The sequence below is a fragment of the Anarrhichthys ocellatus genome, unplaced genomic scaffold (genome assembly GCF_004355925.1).
Source record: "Anarrhichthys ocellatus isolate YVR2014 unplaced genomic scaffold, GSC_Weel_1.0 scaffold33, whole genome shotgun sequence".
Classification (NCBI taxonomy): Eukaryota; Metazoa; Chordata; class Actinopteri; order Perciformes; family Anarhichadidae; genus Anarrhichthys; species Anarrhichthys ocellatus.
The window spans coordinates 484,196-497,199 of record NW_022280063.1 but is presented as its reverse complement, the minus strand read 5'-3'; the positions used below and the strand labels follow the sequence as shown (position 1 = coordinate 497,199).

The window sequence follows — 13,004 nt, the reverse complement described above, 5'->3', positions numbered from 1 at the left end:
TGTGTGTGTGTGTGTGTGTGTGTGTGTGTGTGTGTGTGTGTGTGTGTATCCTCCTAATCCTCTCAATCACTGCAGCTCCACTAATTCCTGTGCCACAGCGGTGCCCTGACCTTACCCTTCACTGTGAACCGAATGGCCTCCCTCTGCCCTTATTTCACTTTTTTCCTCCCCGCTGGTGTGAGACGACTGGTTTCATGTTATAAGAGCTACACTATCACGCACAAATACACAAACGCACGAGTACTGCACCACAAAGCCAAACAGCTGGAGCTGTGAGAGTAGTGAAACTGAGATAACTGTCTTCACAGACTAGCCAGGGGGTCAGGTATAATCTAAACACAAACCAATTTAAAAGGGAGATAGGTGTCTTTGTCTCTTTTTTTAAATTAAAAGGCTGAAATAAATGGTCAGCTTTCTGTGTAGGATTTTTTCCACAGAACACACGGCTCCTTCTTATGTTACTAGCTACCACAAGCTAACAGTCAAGTGTGTTATAAGATAGTGAAGCAATAAGATCATATTTATACACATCCCCAAGTTCAAAAATTGTCATTAAAAAACATGTTGATGTTTAAAAGGACGAAAAGAGCAGACAGTGTTGTAACAGATGGCTTCAAAAAAAGTTGTGTACCTTATTAACTACCATTTATAATATAACATTATATTATTTATGTCTGCAAAATTGTGTAAATTGCATTTTTAGTAAAGAAATGTTTGATTGTTGTCGCGTGACCTCTGACACATTTCTTTTCCCCTCTCTATCTGTCAAGTTTCATTCTCTCAGTGTAAAGGTGCACATCCCACAGCGGTCCAGCGGAGACGAACAGGGAGTCAGCGGGTTCACGGCACTAACCGAGATCCATCCTGGATGGAAAGTTTTTGGAGAGCGAGACGAGTGGCCTCCCCTCCCCTCTGGGGCCCCTAAGGCTAACGTGATCCCCCCATTTGTGCTCCTATCATAAAGAATGCGCCTGCTAAACCACTTTCCCACCACTAAGAGGATTACTAAGGTAATGCTCCTAAATCAAGAGATGCTCTGGCACATGTAGACATTGGGAAGCTCAATTTAATAACTTGCGTCGTTTGCTGGAGTGACATTTTACGCTCTGGGTCAAACTGTGCGCCTTACATGGACGTTTGGCTCAGAGATGCTAGCTAGCTAGTCATCGAGGCAGGTTTTGAATCAAACGAGAGGGAAACATCTAAATTGGTGGTGATAACTCCTTTGGAATGTTTGGAATTCAGTTGTGCTCTTTGTCTCTATTGTTGTCGTGGGAAGCGAATGGACAGCCATGTGCCTCCTGTGATACACATGGAGACACCAGCCACCAGTAACAAGGACGTGATCCCCCACTGGCTTCCCGCCTCTGAACACCGCCAATTGTGTGCGCTGTACCAAACATTGGTGATGCAGAATCCCCTCAAGACTGTAGCCAAGCACTTCACGGTTCCTCAGATGATGTGGAAATTAAAACGGCAATGCATGAAACGGACATTCAGTTCCTTGTTTAATTCTGGTGCAGAAGTTCAAGGTTTATTGGGATATTAAAAATACTAATGGCTGGCACCAGCTTATTTGTACGTTTATGAGCTGAGATGATGACGGAAATTTGTGCACAGTGAAGAAACCGACTGGTATGGGAATCTGCCTGGAAAATTAAACGTTGTGACATTGAAGGCAAATCTGCTGGAGCTTAGTCCAAACTGTGCAGAGAATCCAGTGGTGGTTGTTAGACCTTGTTAGTTTTCCCACTGTGTTGGGAGGCCGTGTTTAGCTAAGGCGTGTTTACGTAGTGACCCTGATCCTGTCGCAGGCCTCACGTCCGATCAGGATCAACTATGCCTCTGTGTGTGTGTGTGTGTGTGTGTGTGTGTGTGTGTTTGTGAGCGACGAGACTTACTTCCTCTTTGGCGACTTGTTTGCTTTTCAGTCTGATGGCCACCAGCCTCCTTTGTGTCGTCAACATCATATGGCGGTTGTGTTCACGTTCCCAATGCCCGTCAAAAAAAGGACACACACACCTACAAAATATTTTTTTCAAATGCAAAATTAGTAAAATCACTACTGGAAAGAACCAAAATGCTCCCCGGTGGCTCATCGTGAACCAGAACACCAGTGTTTCCATCTCTGCTTAACCTTTCTCTCGTAGTGGAAAAAACCCAGTTACCCCTGACATGTTTGACCCCCACAGATCCTCACATCGACTTTTTGTTCACACCTAGAGCCAGTGGAGAAAAACCCAACAACCATTATTTTCCTAATAAAGAAAGGGCGATCATGAGATCTCCTCCTTGGAAAAGAAAAAGAAAGTTGTCCGTCTATATTGTAATGAAGATCCTCCTTAGAGGTTGACTGTTCCAAGAACGCTCACAGTGGGGACGGGGTGAGTAAGGTTGAGGAGCAGAAAAAATCCCCACTCTAAAGACGGGGAAAATGAAAAGTTAATAAGTATAGGCTGTGGGGAGAGGGGCAGGTGGGGAGCGGTGTTGTTAGCGATCTGGTCTGTACGCAGTAGGGGGGGCTTGGTGGGAGACTGGCACAGTTAAATATGATGTACTTAGAGGTATTCGCTTGGTCAGTGGGCAATGGATTTACGTGAGAACATGGACGGCTGCCGAGGAGGTGATTAGCTTTGGGGTCGGGGTGTTAAGATACAGTCATTGTAGGTGAATGTCACATCCAATGAGAAAAGATTTATATATATAAACCCATACAAGTATGGCATCCACGAGATGTTAGACAGTTGGAAATTCTGGCTTTTAAAGTTAAGTTATGGCTAAGGCTAACGTTAGCCGTTGAATGCTCCACTATGTTCAACAGGTTGAGGAGGTGAGGAGCCCAGAAACCATTGCCTGGTGTTCTCTGCTGCGCTACGATGGCCTTATGGAAATTCTTCATCAGCTGAAGTATACATACAGTCCACTTTACTTGAAAATATAACGTCAAATTTAAGGAAATGTTGCTTCGTTATATATGTAACAAGACAGATGTTTTCACCTCTAGATGATTAGACCTCTGCAGAAAGTGGGTGGAGCTGTGCTGGGACTTTTCTTTACCAAACTCCATGTACTAATTAAAAACATCAATGAAGAGCGTAGTCCCGCCTTTACAGGTGAGCTGCTGAAAGCTAAATTGGGCATTGTGGTTGATTTGTAATCAAGTTTTAAGACGGCTATATGTAATATGGATGAGAGAATGACAAATGTGAAGAGGAAGATGGGTGGGCAATGATTGTAACGTAAAGAAAACAGACACACGCAGGAACCACAACAAACCAGGATCTACAAACAAGTTCAACTAACCTGAGGACACAAAAGTTGTTGATCCTGTTTAGGGAGACTGGGAAGACAGGGAACTGTCCCTGTAGCCGTCGGTATGTAAATGTTCGGACCACATGCAAGCAAATATCTATAGGGCGTCTATCCACCCCTCCCAGTTGTTTACAGGCTCCCACAGTTGCACTGTAACCAGCGCCCATTGCTTTATTTGGTTCAAAACATGAGGAAAAAGGTTACTTTCTTCATACCACACTTAGGTCTGTCCTCTATAGATGGCTATAGAGCCAGCAGACGTTTAGCTTAGCATAAAGACTAGAAGCAGGGGGAAACAATTAGCTAAAAACAATCAGCCTCTAAAGCTCACTGATTAACATATCTTATTAGTTTATTCCGTGCACACTAAACATTGTTAGCTAGCTAGCTCGTTGTTAGCGAGTTAGCCATCTCTTTCCTGGTTCCAGTCTTTAAGCAAGGCTAAGCTAATCGTCCCCCATCTCTTGTTCCATATTTATCGTACGACATGAAAGTGGTATCAATCATCACTCATTCTCGCCAAGGAACCAACCAAGTTCCCAATCTGTGAAACTCTTTCCTGAGAAAAACAAGAGTCACAAGCACTCACAAATAACTCATTGTGTGATCAGAGGTAAGTAACCTGATATCTCCCCAAGCTAAATATACCTTAATCCGTTTCTGTCAGTGTAGTGAGAATCATTGCATTAAAGCATGAGGAACTGGCTATTCATTACATACTGTATCATCTGCTTCTTCATCATGACCAAGCTGTTTGTGCTTGGTGTTGTTTACTGGAGGGATGACCTTTTCATTTCTTCTGACAGGACCAGCAGACTCGTCTTTCCAGTAGAATGTGTGAGTGCAGACGCAAGAGCTATTTATGTTGTCACCTGAGCACAAAGTCCAAAGTTCAAACAAACTGCTCCAAACACGGATCAGAGCTTGTGTCTCCCTAACTATCAAGTGTGATAATGATATTTCCATGAATAAAAGCAAAAGCCTTCTTTCCATTCATGCTCATATTCTCTGTGGTTACTCTTGTAACCGGGTGTGTCTTATTCGCCACAAATGAAGCAAACAGACATGACAAAATGGCCTTTACATCTACACGTACCATCCTTTCCTGCACATGGGTCTGCAAACAAGTTTTTCACTTGTGTTTGTTTTCAGCCAAGCATCAACACACACAACCATACGTGTTAAGTGAGTGCCATTGTTGTGGGCTCGCAGACAGAGGCAGCTCACTTATGCTACAGTGCAGAGCCTCAGTGCAGACGGCGTTACAGTGGCAGCCTTGTCTCTTAAACTTCTCAGAATCGGCTCCCAATGTACTTGTGAGGCACCATGTTACAAAGTCAGCGCTATGTGTAGCGGCAGCAGATGAAGTAGTAGGTATTGGTCCAATAGAAACAGCAGAGTTGTTGTAGTGGAAGTGCTAAAAGGACTAGAAGTGTAGTGGCGCCAGCGGGCAGAGTAGTTTTAGTGCTAGCCCGCTCATTTCGCCTTCCATTCACTTTGTTTTTCCCTTTGCAACTGCTCTTGTTGACCCATGTGACCCCGCCCCTCTCTCCCTGTCTGAACATGCTCCCTAAACCACATGGCCTCAAATGCTGCATATGTGTGTATTTCTTTGCCTGTGGATGGGGGTAATAGGGCACCGGTGTTCCGACCAAGTTCCCTACCGCACCCTTTGCCCCCGCTCCAGTTTCCTGATCCGTCTTAGATCTGCTGGGTCGAGCTAAAGCCCCAAACAAAGGCTCGCACAGAGAGAGAGTGAGAGAGAGAGAGACCCGCACAAACGGACTCATGTGTGACTGAGGGCAGAGGAATGCACAATGTGTGTGTTTGTGTGTGTGCGACAGTGAGACTATGAGGAACAGCAAGCGAGAGAATCAACAGAAGTGTTCTTTCTCTCATGGATGAGTCGCCTTTTGAATTATTCATTTCTTTACGCCAAGTGTGTGGATAGCGCTCTGTGTGTGTGTGTGTGTGTGTGTACTTGTACAGCTATCTTTGTGAGGACCAATTTGAGTTTTCATTTTATACCATATATATATATTTAGGTTAATGAGAATGCATTAATAAACTTTTGCACCTTTAAAGAATAAAGAGCTCTGTGCAGAACATATGTGACAATTGCTGCATAAAATGATTCTCCATCAACAACAGAAACCAGCCTTTCTGGTTTTGATTGTTATGTTCCTGAAAAATAAAAAGGGAAACTGCTTGCTACAATCACAAAGCCAGAGTGACTGTGAGTGTGAATAATACCAATTCTACCCTGTCGCTTTCAGAAAAGTATTACTTCGAACAGTTGGAGCGATAACCTAACCAGCCTGCTAACCTGGCTACAAAATGCAACATGCAAAACCCAAACGATTAATCAAGTTTGTCATTTAAGTCAATTGTATCTTACACAAACATCAGCATGAAATACAGAGTTAAACACAAAATATCCACTAAATCAAATAAACCACATTACTGAGTCCGGATATGCAAATCAAATGTCCACTGAGTAAATGAGGACTCCAGGTAAACGTCAATTGTTTATGTTCACTTGATGTGGTGTGAGTGGGCATGCGTGTGTGTGGGTGAATAACACTTTCAGTAGCTCCATTAGCCACTCTCACTCCTCTCTCTGTTCTCCTCCATGCAGCTTCTGTTAGTTGATGATTTTCTTCCCCCCGCTCACAGGTGTGTCTAATTTATAGCCTCACTTTCCCCACCTTCTTGTCCTGTCAGGTTGGAAAAGGGCTATTCTGTGTATTTTGTTCTGCTACAAGGTAGTAGCAGTAGTAGTAGTAGTACTAGTAGTAGTACAAGTACTAGAAGTAGTATGAGTAAAGGAAGAAGTAGTGGTAGTAGTAGTAGTAGTGCAAGTACTAGAAGTAGTGCATTACTAAAAGTATTACATATAGTGTCGCAACTTGTAGTAGTAATAGTAGTAGTAGTAGTGGTAGTAGTTCAAATCCTAGAAGTAATATGAGTAACGGTAGTAGTGGCAGTCGTAGTAGTACAAGTACTAGAACGAGGGATAACGAGTAAAGGTAGTAGTAGTAAAAGTACTTGAGGTAGTAGTGATAGTACAGGTACTATCACTACTACTATAGCAGTGATAGTACCAATAGTAGTATAAGAACTGTATTACTAATTCTGTTTCAGCAGTAAATCTAGCAGTTTAGTAGCAGTAAAAGTACTATGGTGGTAGTAGTGGTGGTGAATAGACAGTGAAAAGAGTATGCAGAGCAGTAACAGTTACTGTAGTGTAGTAGTAGTAGTATAGTAGTAATGGAAGTGATAAGAGTATATGCAGCAGTAACAGTAAAACATTGTAGTATTTGCAGCAGTTGCATCAGAAAGAAGTGTTACACTTATGAGACCTGTGGGATCAAAGGTCACACTGATGATTAACACATTGTACAGTTCTCAGTCATCCCAGCATTAATAATAAACTGGAAACCAGAGCTGTGGAAGATTTTACACACACACACACACACACACACACCTGACCGTGGACGAGAGCCAACGGTGTGAGCGAGGATCAGGATGACCGCTGTCACATGACAGTGTTTGTGCGTAATCTCCTCGGGACAGGGAGGTCCGCTTTGAAGCTCCACTCACAGGCTGATCCGGAGCGACACACATCCAGGACCCCTCGAGTCCACTTATACCTTCAAAAGGTCCACAGAGGTGATTCCCAGCACACTTCTGCAGTTACCAGGAACAGAATTAGTTTTTTAAATAATGAATAGCGTTAAATAACGCCCACCACGACGGGTGGTGTTGAGTTCCTCTGACACCGACTAATGACTCCTGCTTTACTCCCTGCTGCAGTGTGTGCCTCATCTCAAACCCTCCTATAACGTCTTATAATGATTAAAGGCTTTATCCTTTAATCATCATACGGTGACTTTTGATGCTCCTATTATGATCACAGACTCATTTGGAACATTGTAATGCCACTATTGTAGTATTTAAATGGCATTCCTCGATAACAAAACACAATGACTGTGAAAATGTACTCGAGGAGTCCTGTGGTTTTTCCAGTCTCGAAAACGTCGCTCTGTTTGTTTACAAAAAGCACGTCACCGCTGTGCGTAAAGAGTCACCACTTCCTCCATCCAGGCCGCGGCCCCTCCCTCTCTCCCTCTCTGTCTCTGTCCTGTCGGTCTGGGCTGATGCAATGCTCATCTTTATAAAAGGGTGAGTCCCCACCCCTCCTCCAGCAGAACAGGCTTTCCTCTCAGAGTGCACCACATCTCTGGGAATGTTTTGGTGTAATTAGACACAAATCTAAATTATCTTTCCTCGCTCGGTTTATTCTAAGCGTGTCCTTCGTTATTACTTGACTTCAACGGTTTTCGGCCATCGTTTTGAATCCGGTCTGTAATAGGCCCTTCCATTCAGTGAGCAATTCATTCAAACCTAAATACACCAAAAGGAACCAGGTTTTTTGAAGAAATCGTCCGGACATTTGCTTTGTGTGTTTGTTTTTAACTGAAAGGATTTTAGTGGCATCCTGCCACATCTTCACAAGGTAAGACTGCCGGCATCTCATCATTTACCGACTGTCTGTCATTAAATTACTGGATGTAGGCGGCGCAGTGTTTGGAAGATAATTATAAGCTTTTACTTGTTAGACTTTTTAGGTTTACTCTTCAAATAATGAGCTCAATGTCGGTTTTGCTGTTTGTATTTTGAATCTCATTCAAAGAAAAGCGGGTGCGCTGCCAGCTCTTTTGGGCTAATTATTGAGTATTGGAACTATTTCCTGCCATATTCGCTGTGTTGGTCTCCTTCTAAAGAGACAGAAATGTCCTATGCTGGAGTCCCACGGCGTTATTTCTTAGCAGGCCAAATGAATAAACAAAGCGGTGTGACAGTGATGCTGCGCAGTGCTGGACTCATGTCTGGAGGTGGCACAGGGGTGTCACGGGCACACAGGTAATGAAACGCAAGCGGAGTAGAAAGGGAAATAATGCAAACACGCCTCTGTGTGTCTGTGTGATCTGCAAAGGCTGTGATCATAAACCTGGCTCTGATTCGGAGCGCGAGTCTCTGCGCAAAATGGAGAGCCATGCCCCCCCCCCATAAAGGGGACACAGCACGTGCCATTGTTTCCAATCGGAGTCGGCCATGGGCATAATGTAATTAAATGGATCGGGGGGGTTACGCCTTTTGCACTCCGTGTGGATCTACAAGTGCGCACTATTCAGTCAAGAGACAAAATATGAAATATTAGGAATGTCAGATTTAGAACATCCACATGTTTTGCCTTATTGTCAGCTAGTCATGCTTTATAAATGCCTCAGGGTGAAGACGCCGACACCCTGTTTTCATTCCACTTCTCAAATGATTTCGGAGGGAAATGTGCGCAAAGTCAGCTGCGCGTACTGCAGCTTTTTTTTGTTGTCATTCAGCGTCTACATCGGGGCTGAGGCGATGTCGGGTGGACTCGGATGCCGGTCTGGTATTTTTCCACTGCCGGTGCGTCAGCCCCCCTCCCCCCTCACTCTCACCCTCAGCCTCCTCCTCCTTCTAAAGTAAAGTCACATGATGAGAGACTCATGAGGAGGGCTGCGGCGCGCGCCTGCTCTCTACAATATTGATCATTCCAAAGGGAGCGTGAACGCGCTCAGCTGGAAATAAAAACAAATTAAAAAAGAAGGCTTTGGCAGGAATGCGTACAAATGAATAAATAAACATAATTTAAATGTGCTCTTTTTCTCTCTCTCTCTGAAATGAACAGCATGAAACAGCCCTCTGCCAGAACTGAGATGAGCCGCTTCAACATCTCTCCCGAAGACGACAGCAGCAGCGCCAACAGCAACGAGTACACCTACTGTCCCACGGACTGTCCACAGAAGGTCCCACTGGGCGGGTGAGACAAGCTTTAAAATGTTGTCTGAACAAGCAAAAAATATGAGCCAAAACGAACCCTTATTTTGAAGTACCGCACATCATTGTCTCTAAATCCTCCTCTCTTTTATTCTTCTGTGAAGCCAATACTCTGACATAGAAGCAGAGAGTCAAAACTTCCTCCCCGAACACAACCCGAGCAAGAAGAAGTATGAGACCGAATACGTAAGAGCTTCTCTGTTCCTCCGACACGTTGATCATCCTTGATCACTCACATCCTCGTTTCCTAACCTTTCGCCCCCCCCCCCCTCACAGCACCAGGGCAACGCCTCCTTCGGGATGTCCGTCTTCAACCTGGGCAACGCCATCATGGGCAGTGGCATCCTGGCTCTGTCCTACGCGATGGCCAACACTGGCATCGCCCTGTTTGTGTAAGTCTTCTCCCATTGCATTTCTTCACCTTGAAAGCGGGATTTCAAAAATGGGGGTTTGGTTGGTTGGATGCAAAGGGGCGAAAACGACAGCGAAGCGCCTCCAGGCATCAGAGAAAGGCAGATCTCAATGTAACAACACAGTCATCTGTGAGGATGGGGTTCAAAGTAAAGGAAAAACCACCACTCATCAGTTTCATGATATGGATCCAGGTGTTGTTTTGTCTTTTGCGTCAAGGTCGAGGCTCATGACGTACTGAACCTCTGAAGGGCTTTTTTTCCCGCCAGCAGTGTGTTTGTGTGTGTGTGTGTGTGTGTGTGTGTGTGTGTTCGCTCTGCAGCCGCTGGACTCAGTTCTTTTTAGTGTCTTCGTGTCTGCGGAACAACCATCAGTTAGAATACTGCTTTTCCTCCAATCACATTTGAGAAATACTGTCTTACCAGGGCAACAGTTTTTTACTACCCCCCCCCCAAACAGCTTACCGTCTGAGACAAAAGCTGAAGCCCTCCGGAGGCAGAAACCAGCTAAAGAAAGACCAGTGAAGTCAGAGTATAAATATATGTTCTCATAGTGGGTTACTGGATTACTCTGGGCTTCACCAAATGCCAGTTTACAAACACAGGGAGAGGCGAGGGAAGCGGCTTAGCCGAGCTAATCCCGCTGCCTTTCGGTCAGAGTTATGTAAGCTAACACACAGATCGGGGCGCGGTTCACCGTCAGCAAGCAGCTGACCAATGGGAGCCCTGCATCGGCAGGATGTCAGAGATTACAAAAAAACCTGTACATCAGTGAAAGATAGCTTGTCTGTTTGTTTTGCCAAATGCCGCACGGTGCTCTTCCTAATCACCAAATGCAGTTCAAGTTAAGTAACCTCTTGCTGAACAAACTCACCCCCCATGAAAGATCCTCCAAAGCATATATTTGTTGAGTTGCAGCGTACGAAGAGATAACACGGGGACCGTTATGATGTCAGAGGCAGGCGAGATGACGGTCAAAGCATGCTGGGCGGTCACATGCGAGGAGGAAACGCCTTTTCATCGCTGGGTCCTCAAATGGGCCTGAGATTAATTTTCACCTGGACTATTAATACCCGGGCACATATTGCTGGCAGCATCCCGAGGGTGCTAAGAGGATCCCACACGGGGGTGAACCTTTTATTCTTGCTGACGCTGCACATGACTCCAAGGACCTGCAGACCAATGCTGTATTCAAGGTCTTTGGGGATCAGGCCCCCCCGCCAAAAAATGGGAGAAAATGCCAGTTTTTCGCCACCATCGGATGAGTCAAAATTCTCTGATTTGTGACCTCTTTTTCATAGCAGAGGATAGTTTGAGATATCATTCACTGGTCACTCTTTGAGGAAATTTCTTGAAATGAATTTCGGTTTCTTGACGCGTTAAGCTCTTGAAAAAAGCAGAATTCGTCCAAAGATTCTTCCATTTGAGTCATTACAAGGGTACATTGGTGTAAGGAGCGTCTGACTTTCACTAAATGTCAATGTGTTTGTAAAATACATTTGTAATTGAATTGGCCTTTAAAGCCTTTTGTTCAATAGCAGCGCATTTAGCAACAAAGCGCTTCAGCAACGGTGAGCACCAGTTGGTCATTGACTGCTGTTTTTCCTTGTAACTGTCTTGGTCGACATTCCAGCTAAAGATCCCTCTGGTCTGTTCACAGGATTCTCCTCGTGTCCGTTGCCATCTTCTCCTTGTATTCTGTCCACTTGCTGCTGAAGACGGCCAACGAAGGAGGTGAGTCTGGCGGACGGTCGTGTGGGTCCAAACCTCCCCTCTGGCTTCTGGAGGTGTACTCTCTGAATGCTAAATCTGTCTCCCTTTGTGTATTCCCTCCCCTCTAAAGGTGCGCTGGTGTACGAGCAGCTGGGCTACAAAGCTTTCGGGATGCCGGGGAAGCTCGCCGCTTCCTGCTCCATCACCATGCAGAACATCGGAGGTGAGAGACTGTGGCATTTTAGCGGCAGAGACAACTTATTTTTAGAAGTATTGCACAACAATAATTGAACTGCTTTTCTGTGTTTATCCACCCTGTTTATTCCACGAGTTACCACACTGTCCCTCTGTAGCTAAACTGACTGCCTGGGTGGAAAAAATAGAAAGGAAAGAAAACAGAAACCAGTGTGTATTTTTGGATACGTAGAGCAGCCACCAGTGAAATCCTGAGTCATTCAACAAGCATCCATTGGACCAGCTCAGCCCCTCGCGAAATATTAGACATCACTATTTTTGTAGTGGAGTCCCCCTCCTGGGCATGCTTTGGCTCATTTTACAGGCAAATGTACTAACAGACGTTTTTGTCTTTACAGCCATGTCGAGCTACCTCTACATCGTCAAATACGAGCTGCCCATCGTCATCGAATCCTTTATGGGAACCAGCAATGGGTGAGTGACCAAATATTTCAGTAGCTTCCTAACTCATAAATAACATTTGATAACCTGCAGGTATTGAAAAGATGAAAATGAAGGTGTCTTTAAGGTGATTTGACGGTTCTTAAAAGGTTGATTCAGGGTTTTATTGTAAGAAAAAACAAAAGGATTTTTTGAAATAAGGTGTAAAAAAAAGAGCAGGGAAGCCCGGCTGAGGCACTCGAGGTGAAGTGGCACATCAAGCAAAATGGCTGCCGGTTGTTTTTGAAGTGCTGAGTGTCGGAGGAGGCTTTAAAGGGAAGGACAGTGCTCAGTCTATGCGAGCGGGGACCCCTTCAAAGAGCCCTTTTAGAAGACGCGGCCCCCAGTGCCGCATCGAGACGGAGCGCGCCATGAGCTCACTGCGACCTCGCTTTCGAGTTTGAAAAATTGATGTGGCGTCGGCTCCTCGGTGCGGCTTTGTTAAATCTATTTCTGGGGAGCGGAGCAGTCATCCCGCGAAGGGCCGGTTTGCGTCAGCTGACATGCAGACGTTAGGGGGAGGTTTGATCAGGCCCGAAGATGTAAAAGATGATTCTGACAGAAAAGTGGATTTAATGTGACGTTTTCTGAGCAGAGAAGACACAGAGCGGTGTGACTTCAGCTTGGAGAAGGAAGGATGAAGTTGTTTCAAACGTTAAAATTAGACGAGGATGCATGGAAAAATAAACGTTTAAGTATTTTTTGAATTTATCATATATATTACAGAGTAGAGCTTGCAAACGTTGCGAAATAGCCGAACTTGGCAAATAAAAACAGGAAGCAAAAATGTTTTTGTTTTTTTTAAATGGTGGAGTGCCCCTTTAATATAAGTACACAGTATCACTAACTTGCTCTTGTTCTGTCCTGCTGTGTTTCAGAGAATGGTACACTAACGGTGACTACCTGGTGCTGATGGTGACGATTTTAATTATCTTGCCCCTGTCGCTGCTCAGGAACTTGGGTAAGCAGTGTGTGTGTGTGTGTGTGTGTGTGTGTGTGTGTGTGTGTGTGTGT

General features: G+C 44.8%; 1 protein-coding gene across 1 annotated transcript in view; it reads left to right on the top strand.

The window, feature by feature from the left end:
• The first annotated feature begins 7,490 nt into the window (after positions 1-7,490).
• slc38a2 (solute carrier family 38 member 2) overlaps positions 7,491-13,004 on the top strand; it is a 9,922-nt gene continuing 4,408 nt past the window's right edge. The window contains exons 1-8 of the mRNA XM_031865862.1: positions 7,491-7,831; positions 9,044-9,175; positions 9,297-9,378; positions 9,469-9,584; positions 11,263-11,336; positions 11,446-11,538; positions 11,909-11,984; positions 12,869-12,951. Coding sequence (XP_031721722.1) covers positions 9,045-9,175; positions 9,297-9,378; positions 9,469-9,584; positions 11,263-11,336; positions 11,446-11,538; positions 11,909-11,984; positions 12,869-12,951 — 655 coding nt within the window. The 5' untranslated portion in view covers positions 7,491-7,831; position 9,044. The remainder of the gene's footprint in view (positions 7,832-9,043; positions 9,176-9,296; positions 9,379-9,468; positions 9,585-11,262; positions 11,337-11,445; positions 11,539-11,908; positions 11,985-12,868; positions 12,952-13,004) is intronic.